General features: G+C 41.4%; 1 protein-coding gene across 1 annotated transcript in view; it reads left to right on the top strand.

The window, feature by feature from the left end:
* Positions 1–25387, top strand: part of ift172 (intraflagellar transport 172) — a 41442-nt gene that overhangs the window by 9066 nt on the left and 6989 nt on the right. Inside the window, exons 15-35 of the mRNA XM_058614078.1 lie at positions 269–381; positions 2372–2539; positions 4288–4424; positions 6410–6517; positions 9157–9241; positions 9539–9631; positions 10157–10234; positions 10308–10556; positions 12275–12353; positions 13242–13362; positions 14791–14938; positions 17037–17126; positions 17531–17628; positions 18310–18445; positions 19256–19372; positions 19604–19746; positions 20363–20456; positions 20549–20613; positions 21841–22021; positions 22139–22248; positions 24229–24358. Of these exons, the coding sequence (XP_058470061.1) occupies positions 269–381; positions 2372–2539; positions 4288–4424; positions 6410–6517; positions 9157–9241; positions 9539–9631; positions 10157–10234; positions 10308–10556; positions 12275–12353; positions 13242–13362; positions 14791–14938; positions 17037–17126; positions 17531–17628; positions 18310–18445; positions 19256–19372; positions 19604–19746; positions 20363–20456; positions 20549–20613; positions 21841–22021; positions 22139–22248; positions 24229–24358 (2543 nt within the window). The remainder of the gene's footprint in view (positions 1–268; positions 382–2371; positions 2540–4287; positions 4425–6409; positions 6518–9156; positions 9242–9538; positions 9632–10156; positions 10235–10307; positions 10557–12274; positions 12354–13241; positions 13363–14790; positions 14939–17036; positions 17127–17530; positions 17629–18309; positions 18446–19255; positions 19373–19603; positions 19747–20362; positions 20457–20548; positions 20614–21840; positions 22022–22138; positions 22249–24228; positions 24359–25387) is intronic.

Genomic DNA, 25387 nt, shown 5'->3' with positions numbered 1-25387 from the left:
ATGAAGCCGTGCCAGTCACACCGAGTGGACCAGTGTCCCTTTTTAATTAAAAAGTCTGTGTCAGTCGCACATCCTGTACCTGCACACGGACGCCGGCCTGATCCCAGTGCGGGCGGAGAAAGTGCTCACTCTGTCAAACACAATCACGGCTGATTATGGAAGGAAGTGTTAATTTTCTTTCACTTCATGACAGATGGCGACAGCCTGAGCGTCGCTCGCTTTAACCCCTCGTCTCCTCTCTCCTCCCTCCTCCCTCCTCTCTCCTCAGTGGACTTGGCCGGAGGCTACAACCTGGGAACCATCAGCCACGACTCCAAGATTGACTGGCTGGAACTTAATGAAACCGGACGCAAACTGCTGTTCAGGGACAAGAAGCTGCGGGTGAGAGTGAAACCTCAGCACCCTGAGGGGCTGAGAGAGAGAGAGAGAGAGAGAGAGAGAGAGAGTCAACAGCAGCACAGACGCCCAAAGGCCGAGGCAGGAAATGTGTAGACGAGACGAGGGGTTTGTGAAAGTGGAAAGTTAAAAAAAAAAAATCCAAACTTAAACACACGAGTGCACAGTATGTGCCTGGTTCTTTTTGTGCGAGTAAATCTGTCGCATTTCTGCCGAGATCTCCTGCATTTCTGGTCCCGGCGTCGTCAGAGTCGCTGCCGCACACATCGGTGCCCTCGGGGAGTCACCTGCCAAGTTTGAAGCCTGTCGAGCGAACCGTTGGACAGATAATGCAATTAACGGTGGTTTTCCTTGCATTTATAGGATATAAATAATAGGAAATGCCTGTTTACATATATATATATATATATATATATATATATATATATATATATATGTATATGTAAGTGTTTCTTTTGCTCCCACATCACAAAGAAATCATCAGAACTGAAACCGTTTCCGTTTGTGGACAAAAACAAGACACTTATGAGCGTCGTCATTTTCAAGTTTTAGGAAACGCCAAACATGATTTTCCGACATTATTTGGGCCAAACGACTGATCGATTGTGAAAGTAAACGTTACTTGCAGAGAATTTGTAGCCCCAGGGCTCTATAGCGCCCCTAGAAGTCGGGTCATGGTCAGACGAGTGTCGTCGGATTGGGATGAAATTTGGTGAGTGTGTCGGGCTTACCCCAGAGTTTCTTGAGCAATTTCTGGGAAGTTTTTAACCCGAGAGAAAGTGGCCAAAGTTGCACATCGTTGTTCTGAGCAATAATGTCTCCCCGCAAGGGAGGCATTATTGCTCCATGGCGCCCCCAAAAGTCAAGTCGTGCTCGGACAAAAGTTCCAGAAAGTCTGATTTACTCTGGCGACGTTTGGACGAGAAAAGCAAGAGATAATCGGTAGAAATGCGACAGATATGTACAGTATATCACTAAACGAGCCACTTTCGCCCCCTTAAGCTCTTTTCAATGCTGGTTACCGCGGCAACCATGGTAGTAAATGACACACATTGTTTGGCAACGAAATGTAAAGAGCCCGGTGCAGGTGCAGTTTTGCTCGTCCACTAAAACTAAAGGAATCAATCAATTGGAAATCTTTCATTTGATCTTCTTGTCCTTTCAGATGTTTGACATAAATGCTTTAAAACACTTTATACCTTTTATTTCAGTCGTGATTGTGCATGATTGACATCACGGTAGTGTTTTAAGTGGCTAAAAATGACAGTGTCGGTCAGTGAGTGACAGAAAACTCCAAAAAAATCCATAATGTTCCTTTGATTTAAAATTGAACCCGGCTGAAACTGCACAGAGCATTATTAAAGAGTCTGTGTGTGTGTGTGTGTGTGTGTGTCAGTGGGGCGATATTAAGGTAGCTGATTACAGCAGCGGGCGGTCTCTCATGCACATGCATACATATTAAGTGCATTGGGAGCTGCTGTAGCTTATAGAATCTGCATAACGCAAAGTCATCAGGAGTTTTCACACAGTGCTGCTGGAGTTAAACTCTTCTGTCGGCATTTGCCACGTGTTCTTCTCATTTATGATCTCTGGAAAAGTCAAAAACGATGGTCCAGGGTGTGACTCCCCCTTTTCTCCCTAAAAAGATGGATGGATGGATACCGTAAAGCAGATAAATCAGAGATTTTGCGCCCATATACATCTACAGACTGTAAAACCATAAATCTAAAAAAAAGCAGCAACATTTTAACTAGGTCACGTCAAGCATGACTCAGCAGAATTCTTTTCACACGGTCTGAAAGTTGTGTTTTTGAAACAGGATCGCTGTATCTTGATATTATTGGTGTCATGGGCCATGTATCGCGATTCCCACCTCTACTGTCAAGGCAGAGAATGAGAAAACAAGACAAAGAAGGCTAAATAAAGTGCATTTGTATCGGAAGAATTTGGAAATATCATCTTTCCTGCTCCTCAGCTTCACCTGTACGACATCGAGAGCGGCCTGAAGACCACGCTGCTGAGTTTCTGCTCGTACGTGCAGTGGGTGCCGGGCAGCGACGTGGTGGTCGCCCAGAACCGAGGAAGCCTCTGCATCTGGTACAGCATCGACAGCCCGGAGAGCATCACCATGTTCCCCATCAAGGTACGCAAACGTCGGCTCCACCCGCACCAAAGTATGGGTCGATTATTAGGACACGAGATGGCCCCTGGCTGTTACCCCTCAGATTATTATTATATCCGTGGCTTTGCGGTCATGTTTGAGGACATTAACGTGCTTAAAAACTCTTGAAACTTTGCATGGAGGTCAGGCCGGGCGCTGCCTAAGGGCTCTATAGCGCCCCCTAAGGTGAAAACAGAGGCAAAATTGAGTTCCACCGAATTTTCCCAAACTTGGTGGGAAGATGTTACAGACCAAGACGAACAAAAAAGTCGATTGAACCATGGCCTCAACTCAACAGGAAGTTGGCCATTTTGAATTTTGCCGTTCATTTTGGTGTTTTGCGCCCGACGTATGAGCGAGACACAGCAAAGGTGAAAAGTTGTGGAAATGCTTGGCGCCTACAAAAGTGAGGTCTGCTGCACTTGCTTGGGGATGCTTGCGTGGGGACGCGAGAGCCCCATCATGACTTAGTGCAGTCCTAGTTTATATCTGTAATGCTTTTTACACTATTTTTGTCACTTTCTTGAAGCTTTGAATCTCACCTCTCACTGTGAAGCTGACGGAGCAAGTTTTTTTTCTCCTCCTGCTTCGATCCTGGAGCAGTGAAGTCGCTTTGGGCCGACACAAGTTTGAGAAAACACCGCTCTGGTGTTCTCATTAATAATAAAAACCATGCGGAGCGAGTCGGACCTTCTGTTTCGCAGACCAAATCACACACACACACACACACAACAAACTGTTGTGTTTACACATTTACAGTTACACAATTTACAGTTACACAGCAAGTTAGCAAAAATGACCAGTGCAACTCTTTATTAAAACTGGCATTTAAATCATGTAACATGAGCCTAAATGTAATTAATGTGACGATAACAGTGATGCAGACAATTGATGCCGGTGAGTTTTATACATAGACTGTAGATATTCATCAAAATGTACAAAAATGAAGCCAAAATACAGATGCTGCCACCTAGTGCTGGTGATGAGAACAAGCTAACATGACAGAAACCGTATTGTGTGTGTTTTTTAATTTTGGCTTGGTCGATTGCCAAATGTCTACTCGTTACACTAGTAGAGATAAATGTCCTTTACGTGTCACAAGTTAACTAATAAGACCAAAAATGTCCACATGTTAACTCATAACATTGTTTTTGCGAGAAAGAAGTTCAGTTGATATTTTAGTTAAATGTCTACCTTATTTGTTACGGCGCCACTTACTGTTTCACGCCCTGCTTTGCTTGATGTACGCAGGACAAACGTCAAGTCGTAATTACTAGTGGTGTTGTGGACACTGTCCACTGTCTCTCCCTGACCGCTGACGTGAGATTCCGTGCTGAACAATGAGCGAGTAAATTTAAGCAAGAGAGCAAATTACTCTGTGTCTCCAAGAGACAAATTACAAAGACTGACTTTGACCAAGATCCCAAGGACAATCACTTGTCCAAGTTGTCCTCACATCTTAAGCTGTGTTGAACATTCTGTCCTTGAATTTTAGGGAATTGGTCCTGGAAAGTCCTTGAATTTAATGTCAAACAAGGTGTAGGAACCCTGTTAATTGGGTTTGCTTGACGGCGTTTGACATTGTTTGGATAAGAAATACAAGTGAAACTGTGCTGATGTGTTACGTTTTAAATCTTTTAAAGTCGGTACTTAAGTGCAGCTGTCAAATAAAAGTACAGTCGCATGTAGCTGTAGCATCCACTCGTAAATCATGTTTAATCTTTTATCAGGGAGATATTGTGGATCTGGAACGAGTGGAAGGGAAGACGGACGTGATCGTGACGGAGGGCGTCAACGCGGTGACGTACACGTTGGACGAAGGCCTCATCGAGTTCGGCACTGCCGTGGACGATGGAGACTACGACAGGTACGTTCAGAGCCACGTGTTTGTGTTGCACCTGCTGCATGTGTGGGTCAGACTCGCGTTCCCCGCAGGAGCGAGCGGAACACGAGCGAGCAGATGTCCTTTTATCCAGCAGCTTCCTCCAGCTGCTCTTGAGGGTTTCCTAGGCTCTCCACTGTTCCGTGATTTGATGCTTTTTTTATCAGACGCCCAAGCTGTTGCAACTGGCCTCTCTTATTTTGGAGGAGCAGCAGCTGAACTCTCAACCTCAACTGAACTCTAACAGACGGAAAGAGGCTATTTTTTCTTCTTCTTTCTGACTAAAGACCAACAGATGGTTCTCTGTTGGTTTGTAGTCCTGTTTCCATCAAGTGGTGCAGTTCAGTTCACTTTGATCAGTTATTTGAGTTTCTATCGTCAAAACTTGGGAATTGTACCATAATCTCTGTCTTCTTCTCCTTGTTCTTGTTGGTGGGTGTCGGGAATAGCTCATTATTTGGCAGGCAGTCTTTTTGTGAATGTGTTGAACAGCTCACAGCTCATTATTTTGCAGGCTGTCTCTTGGCAGATCTAGAATAGCTCATTATTTGTCATTTAGCCTGTTGCTGCATTTTATCGAACGGCTCACTATGTCTGCTTCTCCTTGTTCTTGTTGGTGGCTGTAGAGAATAGCTCATTGTTTGGCAGGCAATCACTCAGTGGATGTCTAGAATAGCTGTAGTTATTCAGCCTGTTGCTGGATTTATCAAACAGCTCACATTTTGGCATTCAGTCTGTTTGTGAATTTTAAGAACAGCTCATTATTTGGCAGTCAGTCTGTTGGGTAAGGTTTAGAACAGCTCTTTATTTTGCAGGCAGTCTCTGTCTAGAATCTGTCATTATTTGGCAGTCTTTTGCTGGATGTATCAAACAGCTCACTATTTGTCAGTCAGTCTGTTTGTGAATGTTAAGAATAGCTCACTATTTGGCGGTTTCGTCTCTTCATGGATGTATTGAACAGTTTGTTATTTGGCAGTCAGCTGGTTAGGTTTAGAACAGCTGTCAGTCTCTTTGTAAATGTTAAGAACCACTCCCAGCGCATTCATTTGCAGGCAGTCTCTTGGCGGATGTCTAGAATCTGTCATTATTTGGTCAGTCAGTTTGTTGCTGGATTTATAGACCAGCTCGCTATTTGGCATTCAGTCTGTTTGTGAAAGTTAAAAACAGCTCACTATTTGGCAGTATGTTTGTTGGTGGATGTATAGAATAGGTCAATATTTGAGAGTTGGACAGTTTAGTTAGGTTTGAACAGCTCATTATTTTGCCAGCAGTCTCTTGATGGATGTCTAGAATCTGTCATTATTTGGCATTTATTTGTCTGTTGCTGGATTTATGGAACATCTCACTATTTGGCATTCAGTATGTTTGTGAATGTTTGTCTGATTGTACTCAATTTCATTGTAAATCGCTTTGGATAAAAGCGTCTGCTAAATGACATGTAATAAATGTTGAGAATAGCTCACTATTTGGCAGTCAGTTTGTTGGTGGATGTATAGAACAGCTCAATATTTGGCAGTCGGTCTATTTGTGAATGTTAGGAACAGCTCACTATTAGGCAGTCCATCCCTTGATGGATGTGGAGAACAGTTCACTATTTGGCAGCCAATACCTTGATGGATGTGTAGAATAGTTCACTATTTAGCAATCAGTTTATCGGCGTGTGAAGAGCTCACAGCTCACCATTATCACTGTGCAATGATTTTTTTCCCTATAAATCAATAACAATAGTATATTTTGATTTAAATGAGCGTTTTCAACAACATTGAATCAGCAAAATCATACACTTATTATTGCACTTCAATCAAAAGTATAAAACGTACAGGAAATGTACTAGTACTAGTAAGAGATTAAAAGACACATGTATACAACAGTGGATTTAAAAGATTACACTGAGTTTTAAGCTAAGATATAGATGTGGTTAAAAATCTGTGAAAACACATGAATGTGACTGCGCTTGTTTTTTTTTACAGAGCCACAGCTTTTCTGGAGACTCTGGAAATGTCACCAGAGACTGAAGCCATGTGGAAGACGCTAAGCAAGCTGGCTGTAGAAGCACGACAGCTACACATCGCAGAGAGGTCAGCGCACACACACACACACACACACACACACACACACAAAGCCCCTTCAAACTAAACTAATTACATTCTTTATCAGTCTTCTTTGTAACTGTGAATTATCTTTGGGCCTGGAGAGAATGAAGACAACAGGGGAATGAAAACACACACACACACACACACACCCACACACTCACACACAGGTGGGGTGCTTGCTGGTGGATCTGTGGTAAAGCGGTTTATCTTTTAACTGAAGGTCAAGGGTTCAATTTCCCATTTGGCTTGTCTACATGCCGATGTGTCCCTGCTGGGAAAGACACACATAATCCCATGTGAGTGAGTGTGAAAGATGTGTGATAGAAAAAGTGCTGCACACTTCATACTCTGTATGAAAGTGTGAGCGAACAGGTGAATGAGCAAGTGACGAATCCTTAACCTTCACCATAACCACAATTCAAATACTTAACTTAGTTCCTCAGAAAATGAGGTTCTGCCTCATTAGGACCAGGTTTTGGTCTCCGTGAGGACTACTGGTCCTGACAATGTCAGTATTCATGACAGAAAAAAGGTCCTGAAGAGGCAACAAATACAAGAAGATACACGCAGTCTGGTTTCCATGACTTCAGAGAACATCACATTGACTTACATTCATTTCCACCATAATCTCCGTCTGCTTCTCCTTGTTCTTGTTGGTGGCTGTAGAGAATAGCTCATTATTTGGCAGGCAATCACTCAGCGGATGTCTAGAATAGCTGTAGTTATTCAGCCTGTTGCTGGATTTATCAAACAGCTCACATTTTGGCATTCAGTCTGTTTGTGAATTTTAAGAACAGCTCATTATTTGGCAGTCAGTCTGTTGGGTTAGGTTTAGAACAGCTCTTTATTTTGCAGGCAGTCTCTGTCTAGAATCTGTCATTATTTGGCAGTCTGTTGCTGGATGTATCAAACAGCTCCCTATTTGTCAGTCAGTCTGTTTAAGAATGTTAAGAACAACTCACTATTTGAAAACTTTGTCTTAACTTTAAGTCTTAACTCATACTCCTACCTGAGGACCAGCCAAAAATGTCGTCCCTTATCTTTAAATGTCCCGACTTCCTTAGGTACACAGGTTTTTTGGTGCTCACAAAGATACCCATACAAGTACGCACAGACACACACACACACAGCTGTGTCCCTGCCTGACCTCCTCTTAAATTCATTAATCATCAAAGTCTTGTTTTTTTTAATAAGCGTCTCTTCTTCTTCTTCTTTCCATCTTTATTTCTCTCTGTTTTTGAGAAACTTTTCCACTTTTGAATTCCGTGTCATTAATTATGGATAAACACGCGCTCTTCGTTAGGCATCGGCCTGATTTGCATAAATCATGAAATGGGGGGGGGGGATTTGTCTGGAGTGGATAATGTTAATGAGGACAGGAAGCAGAGTTTTTATTTTATTTAACGTTTATTCTCTCTGTTCCCCTGTCATGAATTGTTCATTAATGTGACGCAACAGTTCACAGAGATTTGGTAATCAAGTGTCCGAGCGCTGCGACGAGCCTTTTCATTCCTCTGCCGCTCACACTGCAGCCAAACTAAAGGATCATTAGACAAAACCTCCCAATTCATCGCAGTTTTTCCAGAAAAGTATTTCTTACTCGCGAGCGATTATCTCAAGAATATCTGGAGGAAATTTCGTCAAATTCGGTCCAAATGTTCATGTGGAGGTGAATTCCATGTTCTGTGATCTTGCAGGACATGTACAATCTTGTGAACGCAACATCTCAGGACCATCTCGAGGGACTTTCTTTAAATTTAGTTTCAAACGTTCACTTGGACTCACTTGGATGAATTAATTGACTAGAGTTGGCGGTCAAAAGATAAGGTCACTCTGACCTTACTTGCAACGTTTTAAGAAAGTCTTTCGTCAAATTTGGTCCAAATGTGTGGAGACGAATTGGAAAGAATTGAAGGTCAAAGGTCAAAAATAAAGGGCAGTTTGACCTTGCAAAACATGTTTGGTTGTCAACGCAACATCTCGGGAATTTCTTCACATTCTGCTCCAAACGTTCACTTGGACTCATTGATGAATTGGTTAGACTTTGGAATTTGAAGATTGAGGCCAATGTGACCTCACAAACGTGGGTTTTATCTTGTGAACACAACATCTCAGGACCTTACACACATGTGTTTGATCTTGGGAATCCAACGTTCTGAGAACATCTTTCTTTACGTTTTGGTGCAAACGTTCCCTTGGACTCAAAAATGAACTGATTCCATTCTGTTGGCTGAAGGTCAAAGTTCCCGCTTCTCATTTCCACTGATTTTTTTTTATGTGAAAGATTTGCTTGACTCGAATGAACTGAATTTGCTTGAATTCAGTGCAAACGTTCACTTGGACTCATTGATGACATGATTTTAATTTTGGTGGCTGTCTGCATTATTGAAGGTCAACGTCAAGGTCACCTCAACACTGAACGTTCTTAACCTTTAGAACGTTCAATTTTTTATAAGGTTAGCAAGAAAATGTTGTTGGTGGAAAAACTGGGTAAGAAAAGGCACAAAAACACTCTGTTTTTAAAGTTTTGTCGTTCACTCGTATGTTTTTCACCTGCTCTCTCCCTCTCTCCCTCTCCCCCTCTCTCCCTCTCTCCTTCTCTCCCTCTGTCTCTCTGTCTGCAGGTGTTTCGCAGCACTGGGCGACGTCTCCACCGCTTCTTTCCTCCACCAAACAAACCAGATTGCAGACAAAGTGTCCGATGAAATGGTTACGTGCTCAGATCTCCGCACTCTGACACAACACAGCACTTGAAAAAATATATACAACATGAAATAGTTTAGAGGGCAAAAGAGAATATTAATATTCCACTCTGATGTTCAGTGGCTTCATATTTAAACCATTTTTCACTCAGCCAATCCTGAATATTTCAACGTTTGTTTTAATGATGAATGATTCTCGTGGCGGGAATAAGAAAAAACACTGGAATCAACATTGAATAAATAAGTGATGGCTGAATATAAAACATAAAGAATTTAGAATAACATACATCTTTATGTGTGTCAGGGAGGAGATGGGACAGTCCACTACCAGGTCCAGGCCCACATGGCCATGCTGGATAAAAACTTTAAAGTGGCTGAGATGCAGTATGTGGAGCAGGTGAGTCACAACCAAACCACCAAAGACACATTATGTTTTGTTTTGCATTTTTACTGTTTTTATTTTTAAAAGCACAAAAAAATGTTTTTTATTTTATTCAATCAGTCAGTTTATGTGTTTATCTGATCTAGTTCCTTACTGTGAACCAGTTACATGTCATTTAGCAGACGCTTTTATCCAAAGCGACTTACAATAGAATTGAGTACAATCAGCCGTGGGTGGAGTCGAACTTGCGACCATGATGTCTTTCGCACACAGGGTACCGGTCTTAACCACTGAGCCACTCCACTCACTAGTTATGAGTACTGAAATATTCTACTCAAGTACTACTTCTACTACTTACAAGTAAACATACTGCTCCTCATCACTCATTCACCTGTCCTCAACTGTCCTCATCATTCATTCACATGTCCTCATCATTCAATCACCTGTCCTCAACTGTCCTCATCATTCACCTGTCCTCAACTGTCCTCATCATTCACCTGTCCTCATTCACTGCCTAAATGTTGTGTTGTTTTATTGCAGAATGCCATAGATGAAGCCATAGAGATGTACCAGGAGCTGCACATGTGGGACGACTGCATCGCTGTGGCTGAAGCTAAGGTGAGAATAACAAACTCAGCCCACTGTGACGTCACCATAAACACAATAATGATTATAACCAAACTTTGTGAAGGGTCACCCAGAGCTGGACAGCCTGCGCAGGAACTATTACCAGTGGCTGACAGAGACGGGTCAGGAGGAGAAGGCCGGCGAGGTGAAGGAGAGTGACGGAGACTTCCAGGCCGCCATCAACCTGTACCTGAAGGCCGGACTCCCGGCCAAGGCTGCCCGTCTGGCCCTGAGCCGAGCGGAGGTCACCGGCAACGCCGACACCGTCAGCCGCATCGCCGTCAACCTCGTCAAGGGAGAGTTTTACGAGAGGGTAAGTGACAAGTGACCTCTTGACCTCTCCGTCTAACGTCAGGTGGAGCTGTGCAGAAGAGGATTAGAGAAAGAAGAAAATTAATAAAACAGCATGAAATCTGAGATTAAAGATTATTTCCTCATATTTCTGATCTCAGAATTCTGACTTTTTCTTTAATCTCAGAATTCTGACTTTTTTCCTCATCGGTCAGATTTTTTTTTTAATCTCAGAATTCTGACTTTTTTAATCTCAGAATTCTGACTTCTTAAATCTCAAAATTCTGACTTTTTCTTTAATCTCAGAATTCTGACTTCTTTAATCTCAAAATTCTGACTTTTTCTTTAATCTCAGAATTCTAACTTTTTTTCTCAGAATTCACACTCTTTTTTTCTAAAACTCTTCATAGATCTGTGACGTTTTGTCGTAGAGTAGAATTTTGTAGTTTTTTGTGGCACTGACTCAAAGTTAAAAGTTAAAAGATCTGCTTTGACTTTTTTAAATTGAGATTATTTGAAGGGTTAAAATCCCACATTGAATGCCTCTTTTATCCTCCTTTTGTTCTGTTCTTTCTCAACATCTGTCCTCCCACTGACCTCATGTTGCCTGTAGAGAAGAGAAATCTCTTCTTCTTTAGTTTCTCTCTGTCTCTCTTTCTCCATCTGTGTGTTTTTTTTCCCCCTGCTGCTATTTTTCTCACTTCAGTCTCTCTGTGTACAACGTCTGTGTTTATATAACGGGAGAGAGAATAAAAACCCTCGATGTTTCCCCGCTGGTTGTCACGAGTGTAGGTGGTTAGACGTCAATGCAGATGCTGATGAAGACCTGTTTTCTTCCCACTATTTTTTTTAGTTTTTCACAGACATTTAATAACATGAAAGAGCTTTTGAAACGGCTTTTTAATCCACACAGCCCCCAAAAAAGGCCGTACCATTTCTCTCATGTGGAAAACGTGCTTGGAATGAGCAAATAAAAGTAAAATCAGCTGTTTGAATGTGGCAGAATCTGTCAGAAATTGCCATAATCTGACAGATTTTTCTTCTTGTTTTTGAGCAGTTGGAACCATTTTTGTTCCAGGCAATGTTCCGGGGGGTGATGTTTAGCATGTAGGACCAGCCCAGCTTCCTTTCCTTAGTTTTTTCTGTAATCTGGAGTGGATTTGACTCATAAAATACTTTATTTAGCTTCTAAATCTTATGAGATGCCTCTTTTAGTGCAATATTACACACAAGACACATTTAGCTGGTAAAAAATCTGCATAGAATTAAAACAGAATTTAGACAAATTAAAACTGAATTTGGAAATAAAAACTGATTTAATGGCGTTCTACCTCAAGCAGACTAGGATTACAGCGCCACATGGAGGCCTTTTTTTCCCCCACAATGCCTCTCTCTCAGCTCTCAGGTCTCAGGTCTTTCTTAAGCAACGTGGTTACCAAGCAACCGGTCAAACATCCGTACTTCCCTCATTAATCCTGCTCATGTAACAGCACCTATACGTCTCTGGCTTCACACATTAAATGTTCTATCACTGAGGTTCCAATTCATTCACTTATGAACAAAATGTTTCAATTTAATCACATTTTAATCGTGAAAAAAGGCCAAAAAAGATGCTGAAAAAGGGGGTTTTAAGACAAAAACATTTTTTTATTTGACTCTCAGCCGCATCAGTAATGACTCAGCAGTTTGTAGTTCATTATTCACGAGTCAAAATAAACAGATTTGTTCCGTGTCTTAAAGGCAGGAGATCTTTACGAGAAGATCAAGAACAACCAGAAAGCCCTGGACTGTTACTGCAGAGGAGGAGCCTTCAGGAAAGGTAAGGTGAAAGGTTTATTATGGTAAAAGCGTTATTTTTTTAGTAATGTCAACAAAACGTGTGGCAAAAAACAAGAATTTGAATAGATTTCTTAATTATTATTCAATTCTTTCTGGCCCGAAACAAATGAATTTGTCATTAAAACAAAAATAAAATATTTGGCCCCTGCAGTTGTTCAAGTTCACATGATTGTAAATATTGTAGAGCTGCAATGACGACATGTAATTAAAACAATTTTCTCAGCAGATTGTTCAGCTTCTAAAATTAGTTTTTAGTAATTTTAGTAGACATTTCAAAACATCATCATCATTTCGAGGTTCAATCAACATTTGTTTTTCACATTTTTGGACATTTTTTCAACAAATTACTAATAAATGAATCAAGGAAATGATTGTCAGATGAACAGATTATGAAAACTCACTGTTTTAACCCTTTCACGCCGAAAATGTCCATTATTTCAACCATTAAAGGATTGAAGAAATTATCCCGTGACTAAGTGTTTTTGCCCATTTTTCCAGAATAGAAAGATTCAACTGTGGTTGAACAAGAACAAATGTTACATTTTAAATATGAAAAGTGTAAAACATATTTTAAGTGACATTTGTTTGAGTTTTTTGTCTCAAATGGCCAAAAACAGGCAAAAGATTTTACGGCTTCCTGCATCAGCGTGAGTGAAATTACCATAACAACCACACGTTGGCGCTGACGTGCAACTTTTTACAAGATATTAAATAAGAGAAGCGATATCTCGCGGGTTCAGTGGAGCATAATCCAGTTTTTATCCATTTTACAATCTAATCTAATGTGTCTAATCTTATCTCTGGGACAAAATGTCTCTGTCGTATTTCGATTGTGATATAAATGTCCCTCTCTTCCTGCTTCCTGTAGCGGTGGAGCTGGCTCGCGTCGCCTTCCCGGGCGAGGTGGTGAAGCTGGAGAAGTCGTGGGGCGACTACCTGGTCCAGCAGAAGCAGATGGACGCCGCCATCAACCACTTCATTGAAGCCGGGTATGTAAGAGCACAGCAGAAGAGAGGACAGACGGGGGGACAGAGAAAAGACAGAGGAGACAGTGGACAGATGGAGGAGAGGAAAGATGGCGACAGAGCGCCAACAACAATCCTTTAAATCCTCACCAGGACCATGACAGAGAGGGAGAGAACAGACATGTTTAAAAATAAGAAATTCAACCACCAAATATAGACGTGAAACTGGCAGCGAGTGTTCTCATTCTTTCCAAGTTCATGTGAAAGTGAAATTTGACTGTGGGACATTTTTAAAGTCTCCATAGAAACAAGTGGAAGGAAATGACTGTTTATACTGCCAGGAAACTTTTAATCAAGCCAATTTAGTTTTTAATTTCATTTGTGTGAAACTAAATCGACACAAACCAGGGTTCCCACAGGTCCTGGAAAACCTGGAATTTGTGTGTAACAAAGAGGTGAAGTTGATATTTAGGTAAACGTCTCCCCTACTGTTTCATGCTCGACGTACGTAGACGAGGCCTACGCGGGACAAACGTCCAGTCACGAGGTCTTCAAATTCCAAGACCTCTGTCTCACCAAAGACAAATTTACAAAGACTGACTTGACTTTGAACCAAGTGCCCAAAAAAAGGACAATCCCTTGTCCAGATGTCCCGAGTGTGCTGCACATCAATGAAAGTGGACGCCATCGTGGACAAAGACGAGCTCTTACACGTTGTCCTCCCATCTTAAGCTGTGTTGGCACATGCTAGTCCTTGAATTTAAAGGGAAACTGGTCCTGGAAACTCCTTGAACAGGTCTATGGATACAATTTGAACAGTAACAAGTAAAAAGTAGGAGATGCGCGGCAGTGGTAGCCATTTTGTAATCCAGTGTCGGGGGAGGTTTGTGAGGTTGCCCCGACTTTTCTTGTTCCGGTTGAAACTTCCGACGAGGAACTTGAAAATTCGGACGTCCGCAACTACAACTGGAACACACCGCAGATACTGCAGAAACATCCTTTCTGGTCTGTGAAGGCCACCATAGTTCCCTGACACGCAATAAAAAGTTATGCTGTGTTCACACCGTACGCGATTTCTCGCAAGTTGCTCCTCGCCCATCGCGGGCGGGGATCTATCGCGCCGCAGGATAATTTTGTGGCGCGATGGGAGCTCGTTATTGCGAAAGTATCTCTGGAAGCTAGCGGGTCTCGTCCATACAGAGCTCCCAAATTTTAACGGTTTGAAACTCGCCAAGTTGTGTTCCGGCTTTTGGTGATGGACTTCACATGGAAACTTGTCGCGCCACAAATTCTATTGTGAACACAGCATTAGGTTTTGATCTTGAGAGTCACAATCTACCGTCTCACTAATACGTCCACTCTGGACCTTTTTAAGTAGCAGCTGTAGAAGAGTCTCATACCTGTAGGTTTTTATTTTTGATTGTTTTTGTGTCGTTGTGGTCTTTGTCGCAGCTGCTTCCTCAAAGCCATCGAGGCGGCCGTCGCCGCTCGCCAGTGGAAGAAGGCCGTCCAGATCCTGGAGGACGTGGACAAGGATTCATCCGCTGGGAAGTACTACGTGAAGATCGCCCAACACTACGCCTCCATTCAGGAATATGAGGTGAGAGAGAGAGAGAGCGACAGGAAGGAAGTACTGAAGTGGTGTTTCTTTCAAATTATTTTCATTCATTCTCTTGTGATATTTATGTTTGACTCAATGGACATAATCAGTGTGCACAGTGCAGGATATTCCAGTTCCAGGCTAAATGCTGAACATATACTGTATGTAAATATGTGTGTGTATATATATGTATATATACATATATATACTGTATATATATGTATATGTACATGGCTAAGAAGAACACAAGGTTGTGTTTTGGTCCCTGAACACCGCACAGGAGGCAGCCAGAGGCGCAAAAGAAGGCAGTGACATTTTGCCACGGGCGCTTCATTTCTGCTCATCTCTCAGGGACATGTACACACACACACAGACACACACACACACACACAGACACACACACACACACTTTGTGGACACTGCATTGACTTCCATTCATTTGGACTCTTAACTTTAACCATAACCACAATTCAAATCTGAGCCCTAAACTTTAACCAGTTCCTCAGAAAATGAGCTTCTGCCTCATTAGGACCAGGTTTTTTTGGTCTCCATGAGGACTACTGGTCCTGACAAAGTCAATGTTTATGACAGAACATGCACACACACATGTTCTTGTACAACATATTCAGTGAGGACACTCACTCACTTAGACGTTACAAATTCCTTAGACGTTCCCTCTACAACCAACCTTCCCTTAACCTAACCTACACCTCATTCTGACCCTCACCCTAAAAACCAGGTCTTAACCCTCAGAAAGCTCTTTAAAAATGTCCTCCTAAAGATAGTTTTGACTCGAAATGTGTCCTCACCTCAAGTCTTGTCTTTATATCTTAGTGAGGACACCTCTTACCTCAACATCACAACTTAGTGCCTAACCTTGACCCTTAAACCAGGTCTGAACCCCTGAAAAAGGTCCAAATGTATCCTCACAGCCTCCTACACACACACACACAGTTACATTGATTTATGTTTTTTGGAGACTTAACCCTAACCCATCTTCACGTCTTCACCTTAAAATGTAATCATTTACTTTATGAGTACTTGATTTTTGTGTGAGGGTGGAAACGGATTTAGGCCCCACAACGTGAGTAATACCTGTAAACACATGTCATATTCCCTGGCCCCCCTTACCTTCACCATAAAATTAGGTCTGGACCTCACAGAGACATGAATACAAGAATATACACACACACACTTGCACTACCTAAAGAAAGTCAGCTTCTACTTTAGCTCGGTCCCTGTGGAGCAGTGTCAGCCATTTGCTTCAGGGCGATTTGGCACAAAAAAAAATGACAAGTTGGAGCCTAAATACCAAATATACGGAGCTGCTGAAACGGTGACAGAGAGAGAAAGAGAGAGAGAGAAAGTGTGGTTTAAAAATACAAAGAGGGAGGGAGAAGGTGGCGGAGCACCGTGTTCTCTGCTCATTGTGATGAGCTCAGCTCAGCCAAACAGCCTCCGCAGCTCTGCAGCCTCTGAAAATAGCAGCTCCTTATTTCTGTGTGTTTGCTCTATGAGCCTCTCTCTTTCTCTCTTTCTCTCTCTCTCTCTCTCTTTCTTTCTCTCTCTCTCTCTCTCTCTCTCTCTCTCTCTCTCTCTCTCCCTCCCTCTCCCTCCCTCTCCCTCTCCCTCTCTCCCTGCACAAAGTCATTAAGATAACGAGGGCTCTTTGCTCGGCAGCTTGTGGGGGACAAAAAAAACGCAAGAGAGAGAGAAAAACTGCAAACAGTGACAGAGAGAGAGAGAGACTCGAAAAAAGGGAAACAATGACTTAACGTTTTCTAATCTGGACGTTTGAATTAACAGGGACGTGATGTCAGGTGGCAGAGCAACAGAGAATTACAGCTTTTAAATCGCTTGAAGGGTCTCTATTGTAAATGTGTCATTAAAAAGGTATAAAACGACTGAATTGGACTGATATCGGTATCAATAAAGTGATATCGGGCCATCCCTACTATATTTCTGCCTTTTTAACTTGTTTAGTACATGTCAACCTGTCATAAAAGTCTCCATATGGTCTTAATTTTCAGGTTTTTGTTGCAGAATGACAAAAATACTATCAAAAATGAACATATTTTGCATTGTGTGTGGCCTGTAGGTGGCAGAGCAGCTGTTTGTGAAAGGAGGTCACATTAAAGACGCCATCGACATGTATACCACGGCAGGACGCTGGGAGGAGGCTCACAAGGTCGGTGAACATAAACACAACAACAACACAAACAAACAAACAAAAAATACACAAATATGCGGCATTTTCTCTGCTTTTATGAGTCGTCCAATACGTTTGATTTACATAATCAACAGCTACTATAAACTGCAAACAACAAGGAATGGAATTTACAAGGTTCACTGAATGCACCTTTTAGCTCAAAAAAGCAGCCCTTTACTGAGTAATTATAGATATTTTCCCGTATAACAGTGGGTTGAAAATGTCCTTTCTGAGCCACCACTTGTGGGCAGTGTTGTAAAGATTTGCAAAAAAAGAATCAATAGAAAAACCACAAATGTCGACTTTGTTTATGTGTTTAATTATCGAGACGATGAAACATGGTCATTTCTGACTGTAGCTGTTGTTGTTGTTGTTGTTTGCAGTTGGCGGTGAGATGCATGTCAGAGGAGGAAGTCACGGCTCTGTACATCAGCAAAGCTCAGGAGCTGGAGAGAGACGGCAAGTTCAAAGACGCCGAGAGGTAAATGCGGCTGCTGCCTCCGTGTTTGTGTTTATATTCATATGTTGTTATTTATAGTCATTTTTGTCGTCATGGAGTCGGCTTCGAGATCGTCTCGCACGTCAGGTTAAACCGAGAGAAAGAAGAGACTGTTGACAGGTGGTCATTTTCATTCCAGGACTGAGTCACGGCGACAATCACAGAGCGCTGAAGTGATCAACGACTCTTCTCATCATCACTCATTCACTCTGTGAACGTGATCTGTTTTATTTTGCTCTTTTAATGACAGGAAACAAATGAATATTTTAAGGGTTGTGGACAAAAGAGGACGTTTGAGGGCGAGGTCTTTTGTTTTGACATTTGGGCAAAATAATATCGGGATATTTTTAGTCTGTTTCCTGATTTATGTGGATAAAAAGCAGCAAACAGGACGCTTCTCTGGACTCGTGACTCGTAATATTATCATTATTACATGATCTTATGGTAAATAAAGGATATTGTCAGGACCAGTAGTCCTCATGGAGTCCAAAACCTGGTCCTAATGAGGCAGAACCTCATAATCTGAGGAGCTGGTTACGTTTAGAAAGGCTAAGATATGAGTTTTGGTGATGGTTAAGGTTAGTGTTAGACATTACCTGGTTATGGTTGAGGTTAATCCGTGTGTGTGTGTGTGTGTGTGTGTCTGTGTGTGTGTGTGTACAGGTTGTTCACGGCCGTGAAGCAGCCTGATCTCGCCATCACCATGTACAAGAAGAACCGCATGTTTGACGACGTCATTCGCATGGTGGCCAAGTATCATCCCGACCTGCTGACGGAGACTCACATCCACCTGGCCAAGGCAAGTCGCTCTGCCAGCAGAAGATTATATTCTAGATTATACACATTTTTACCACACATACGTTGTCTTCTTGGTTTTTTAATAATCCCGCCTTTAGATTATTTTCATGTAAGATGTCAGTCAAAAATACAGAGATGATCTACAGTCTGTGTTTTTAGCAACAAATGAACAGCTAAAACAGCTTCTTAATCACTAACATTACCTACGTATGACAGTAGGTTGAAAATGACCTTTCTGAGATGATGAATCGCTCCACCTCTAGAGGGCAGTGTTGTAAAGCCAGAAATGTCGACTTTGTTTGCGTTTAATTATCAAAAAGATGAAACATCGCCATTTTACCCTCGGCTCGCTCTGAGGTCACTTTTGAAAGTCACTTGTTTTTCGCTTGTTGTCATGACTCAGCGTTTCCGTCAGCGCCTTTCAGGCGACGGCCAATCATCTCAATCTCAATCTCATCTCGTCACATCACAAGCTCAGATAAAAGCTCTTCACTTTCACTCATCAGGAAGTGGCTGCGTCCCAACCCTCTCTGTGCCTCTTACGTAACGGAATAATTACGCAGGGTTTCTCTCCGTGTTCTGTTTCAAACTCAAAACTGATTTCTCTGACAATTAAAGGACATACTCGTCTGATTTGACCACCTTTTATGTGTGTGTGCGGTAACAATCGCAGTCACTTGTCCTAAGTTATTCAACTAAAAGAAAAGGAAAACACACTCTAAACTCAAGAATAGCCTTAACTTTAAAATAATGTTGCTGTACATGTAATTTTTAGTGTATGAAGTACCTTTTTTTGTTGTTGTTGTCGTAGGAGCTGGAAACTGAATCCAGGTACTCTGAGGCCGAGTACCACTTCATGGAAGCGGAAGATCTGAAAGCTGCGGTCAACATGTACAGAGTCAATGACATGTGGGAGGATGCGTACAGGGTATGTACACGCTGTTAATCCCATTTTTAACCTACACACAGTAGATATTCTGTTCAAGTGGAGGTTTAATGGCACGTATCTGAAGTTAAAAGTACCAAAATCCAGGAAAATGTGTCCAAAAATGTAAAATAAAAGGCCAAAATGGTCTCAAAGAAGCACTAGGAAAGGTACTTTTGGGATTATTATTGGAACGACTGTGAAGAAGTGATATGATGTATATTTGTGTGACAGGTGGCCAAGGCTCATGGAAGTGCTGGTGTCCAGAAGCAGGTGGCTTATCTGTGGGCCAGGAGCCTGGGAGGAGAGGCGGCCGTCAAGCTGCTCAACAAGTTCGGGCTCCTGGAGAACGCCATCGAGTCGGCTTTAAATAACCTGTGAGCTGTGGCGCCACACACGCACAGTTTTTGAGTCTAATGTGAATCCAAAAAAAACAAAACGTGATTTTCTGAGAGTTTTTACTCGTCGTCTACTCTGTGTTTGTAGTGATGAGTCATGTAGTGAAGGCTTTTTATGAATTGCTCTGCCTGGAAGTTAAAACCTCCATGAATTATTTGCGTCGTAATATTTGCTCGAGGTCACGCAGTTGATGAGAGCCAGACAGATGTCGACTTTTCTCAACGAAATACACACATTTTCAGTCCATTCGTCTAACTGTATTTCACTGTTAGACCGACTTTTCTGGCTGTAAAAGGGAAGTTTGCAAACTGCACCAAATCCCATAGAGAAAAGTAGCGTTTTTAGCTCACGGGGACACAGGTGCTGCTGGTCTACTGCTGCCTCGTGTGGTCACTTTGTGTCACTGAAGTAAATCTGAACAAAGAGTTTCAGACACAGAAGTGACAGAATAACACGTTTGAACTCACACATGGAGGCTTAGGTGGATCGACTCCTGCGTGCCGTGACGTTAAAATTACAGCTTTTCTCAATGGGGTTTGGTGTGGGGAGAGGTTTACTGGTAAAAGCAGTTGAAGTACAAAATTATTTTTCCAGCTCGTTTGACTTCGCCTTCGATTTGGCTCGTCTGTCGTGTAAAGAGAAGATTCCAGAGATCCACCTCAAACATGCCATGTACCTGGAGGACGAGGTAAACAAAGCACAACAACGCACACAAACACGTCTGCGTCATATCTGCGACAGAACAGAACACATCCTGAATTCTGTTTTTTCATCTTCCAGGGAAAGTTCCCCGAAGCCGAGATCGAGTTCATTAAAGCGGGAAAACCCAAGGAAGCTGTTCTCATGTGAGTTCACGCGACAAACATCGGTTACCACGATGTTTAAGTGTCAGCTGATCCAATGCTTTTAGCATTAGCTGGGAGATTAGCAGTTAATTGTTTAGCAGAAATGCTAACATAGAGGTGAGAAGGAAATGATACAGAATATTATCACGTGTTTAGATTTTGCGTTATCAGGATAATCGCCAAGGGGGAAAAACTTTAATATGGAAGTGCCACAAGGGGGAGCTTCGGGATCTTGTGACGTTTAAGATTAAAAAATAAAATAAAAATATCCATAGTGTAATGTTTTTGTCACATTATGACATTTTTTAGAAGCAAAATTAGTCATGTTAGTAACATGTTTTTTGAAACATTGCGTTTTTTTGTTTTTACGATCTAAAATTTACGATATTTTGTTACATTGTTCGGTCACACACGTCATTTCTTTTTAAAGTTTTTTTGTTGCATTGTATTTTATAGCTTTTTTATGCAAGTACTTTTTTTGCCGGTATCATGTTTTTGGAAGAGCAAGTTTTATTTATTTTTTAGACATTTTTCGTAACATTTCTCGGAAGTGAAAGTAATTTTTATTTAATTTCAGAAACATCTTTTTGAAAAAAAAATTTGCACCGTGAGTACTTTTTTTGTTTTTGGAAGATTCAAATATTTTGTAAAATCTTTCGGAAGTTCGTTATTTTCAATATTGCGGTTTCTTTGCAAGGCGCTTATTTTCGTAACATTTTTACACTTCCAAATTTAAAATTTAAAGTAATTTTTATTTATTTATAGTAACATCTTTTTGGAACATGATATTTAGTAATTTTTTAATAATGTCATTCACGTGTTTTTTTTTAAACATTCTTTTACATGTTTTCCTTTTTGTTTTTTTGTTAAATTTTAGGAGTTTCCTACTGTTTTCATAAACTTTAAGAAAATGTGCACAAATATGGACAAAACATTTTTTAAGAATCCCCAAAAAGACTTAAAGGAATCAAAGAATATAAAATTACCGTGATAATGTCGTTTATAGCAATGTTTTTTTGATCGGGATAATTTTGTTGATATTTGAGTAAAAAAAAGGAGTGATAGTTTTCCTTTTTAAAGCGCAGAAAAGTATGTTTTCACATAATTTTCTGACCATTAAATCACCTTTTGACGCTCAAATTCTTCAATATTTTCCCTTAAATGATTTAAGAACTGAGATCAGAGTTTCTTACACAGGTTTTGTGTGTGTGTGTGTGTGTGTTTCAGGTACGTCCACAACAAAGACTGGGCCAACGCGCAGCGCGTGGCCGAAGGCTATGATCCAGAGAGTGTGTCTGAGGTTCTGGTCGGTCAGGCAAAGTTCTGCTTTGAGGAGAAAGATTTCCAGAAGGCTGAAGCTTTCCTGCTCCGAGCCCAGAGACCAGAACTGGCCGTGAAATATTACAAAGTAAGAACAGAAACTCTTCTTTCTTTGCTTTGTTTCGCTTTTTTTTTCCCAGGTTTTCTGATTGTATTCATGTTTACTCCACACTCGTGTGTGCGTGTGTGTGCGTGTGTGTGTCAGGATGCAGATATGTGGAGCGATGCCATGCGTATCTGTAAGGAGTATCTGCCCAACAAGCTCTCCATTCTCCAGGAGGAGTACGAGAAGGAGACCTCCAAAAAGGGAATCCGGTGAGTTTTTATGCATCTGTTAAGCCATTTGGCTTAAAGTGATAATTTTAAAGGATTTTTTTAAAGTGAGGTAGGGATTATGTAAAGACTGCAATATCATCAGAATATGTTTCGCCGCATAATCTCAGTTTTTTTTTTTGTGTAAGTCACTCTCTCCCTGCACCAAAGTCCATTGAGAAAATCAACGATTTTAACGTCACGGCACACAGCAGTTGTCGATCCACTGCTGCCTCCATCAGTGAGTTCAAATCTGTTATTGCGGGATTTTGGTGTTTGAAATCCTTTGTGCGGATTCATCTCAGTGACATAAACGGACCACATGAGGCAGCAGTGGACCAGCAGTGGACCAGCAGTGGACCAGCAGTGGACCAGCAGTGGACCAGCAGCTCCTGTGTCCCCCACAAGCTAAAAAGGATGATTTTTTTTAAATTTGGTGCAGGAGAGCGAAACGTTGAGTTTCCAGTCAACAAAGGTCGTCTCACTGTGAGATACAGGTGTAAACGTAAGCTTGGGGCCAGCAGGTGACGCACACAGCTCAGACAGCGCTAAATATGTGTTATCGCACATAAACCACACAAAAATCTCTTTTTGCAGTCGCTGGTGAAAAGCCTTGTTAACATGACTCATAATCATAAATGGGGGGAAGTTTGTGTGTTTGTGGAAGGTTTTTTATTAAAGTGTTTCACATTTCCTCGGCCTGCTGAGTTGTTATGTTATTAAGAAAACTCTTAAAAGCCAGAGAGGCTCACAAAAAGAAGATTTTACAGCCTCTCGGTCTTATCTATGCACAGAGAGTCAGTTTGATGGTTTATTAAACACGGACTCGAGTGTTCTCCCCAAAAAACTGAAACTCCCAGAAAAGGTTCAGCTCGTTAGCGGAGCAGCCGCTCTCCTCCTCCTCCTCCTCCTCCTCCTCTTCCTCCTCCTCCCGACGCTGCTCCCTCTTTAATGACCTGTGGGAGAAAACATCAAACGTAACCCATGGAAACGGGCGATGAAGAGGGGTTCAAGTGAGGAAAACACTGAATTATTTCTGCAGAATAAGATAAACTGCCTGCCCGTGCTCTCCTCCTCCAGTCCTCACTCGCGCGCTCACGTTTTTACTTTGCTGACGGACGCTCAAAAATACAGATAATGGGAGTTATTAAAGGTGCAACGCGTAAAATTATATCATTTATTAGTGAAGTTTCACTCCCCATCTTCTCTTTTAAGTGTGTTCAGGCACAAACAAAAGAGTTTTGTGACACTTATTAGAAGCTTTTTACGATATTAAATGTACAATATTTTGTCACATTGTTCAATCTCACACTTCCTGTCTTTGTAACGTTAGTCATTTTTTTTGTCGGATAATATTTTGTAGCTTTTTTGCAACGCAAGTACTTTTTCTTTGTTTTTGGAACACTAAAATATTTTTTAAATTTTTTCGGAAGCACGGGTAAAGCTGACTTTGCCTTCAAAATAAGAGCCAAACATTTTGTTATAACACTTAAAATAAAATACACTTTTTATGATTGCTTTCATTCTACTAGTTAATTCTATAAAATGAAATAAAACCCATGTTTTTTAATGTTATTTTTAGCGTTAGCAGTAGCAGGAAGTCGTCAAAGAATAAATGGACGATAATGACGAGGGCGACTGTGAAAACACGTTGATCCAAAATGGCCGCCTCTGTATACAAAGTTCTACATCTGAATTAAAAGACACTGCAGTTGTATAATTTGTATAATGAAATTCTACAGGTCCCAAATACTGGTTTTGTTTGTTGATTAACTGCAAAAAAAGTGTCGAATCTCAAATGTTTTATATCATTTCACAGTAAAATGACATTTAAGATGAATAAATCAGAGTGTCAAAATAATCCCTATATGACAAAGGAGAGGAGAGAAAACGTGCCAGTACTGGATGTTACTGTGTGAAAATATGTGATGTTTGTTTATTTGTGTGTGTGCGTGTGCATGTGCGTGTGTGTGTGTGTCTCAGAGGAGTGGAGGGTTTCCTGGAACAGGCCAGAGAGTGGGAACAGACGGGTGAATACTCTCGAGCTGTGGAGTGTTACCTGAAGGTGAAGGACGATGCCAACAAGGCTCTGATGGAGAAATGCTGGATGAAGGTAATCAATCATCAATATTTATTTGTCACTTTTCACCTCAAATATATACAACTGAAAAAGAATCAATCTTCAGCGTCACAAAATGGCGGTTGCCGTAAAGCAACGTATAAAATTATGCTCTATATTTTTTTATTTTAGAGTGATTGCACACACACAAACACATTTAAAGGTGTTTTGTTCAGTTTCTGCCAATTAAACCCTCTGAAATGTTACATACCAGACCTTTAAAGAGCCAAGAGCCAACGAGCTGGTCAAAAAGGGGCGGGGTCTAGAGGAAAAAGGTGGGGAAATTAGTGTAAAAATATATCATCAAATTTTCTCAGCCATGATACCACAATAACTATAATTATGACGTTGTTTCACAGAATTTCAAAGTAAAAGCATCTTATGTGAATATTGAATGATGTATGATCCATTCCTTTATCCTCCACCAGAGGGTTGCAGGGGGTGCTGTGCCAATCTCAGCTGACATAGGGCGATAGGGGGGGTACACCCTGGACAGTTCGCCAGTCCATCGCAGGGCCACACACACACACACATAGAGACAAACAACCATTCACTCTCACACTCACACCTATGGTCAATTTAGGGTGTCCAATTTACCTAATCCCCACATTGCATGTTTTTGGAAGCCGGAGAACCCGGAGAAAACCCACGCACACACGGGGGGAACATGCAAACTCCATGCAGAAAGACCCTTGTTCCAACCGGGACTTGAACCGGGGTGATGATATTAAAATTAAATTAAATTGAACAAATAACATTGTAAATATTGTCTGTGAACACACAGAGACACTAAAACAGACACATGAGAGAGAGGAGATGATCGAAGAGCAGGAAAGAGGAAGGTCACCGTGTCACCAGCTCTCATAGATTTTCTTCTGCTGGGAACATGAATATCGTTGGTTATCGACTCGCTGACGTCCGATCATCTGAGATGTGAACGGTCGTCACGGCAGGAAAAAGGAAAAAATAGATCAATAGTTTGTTTTTCCCTCTGCTTCCTCCTCTGGGAACTGCGACATTTGG

Source organism: Solea solea, chromosome 17, assembly GCF_958295425.1.
Source record: "Solea solea chromosome 17, fSolSol10.1, whole genome shotgun sequence".
Classification (NCBI taxonomy): Eukaryota; Metazoa; Chordata; class Actinopteri; order Pleuronectiformes; family Soleidae; genus Solea; species Solea solea.
Note: the sequence above shows the minus strand (reverse complement) of the source record. Positions and strands in the feature narration are given on the sequence as shown.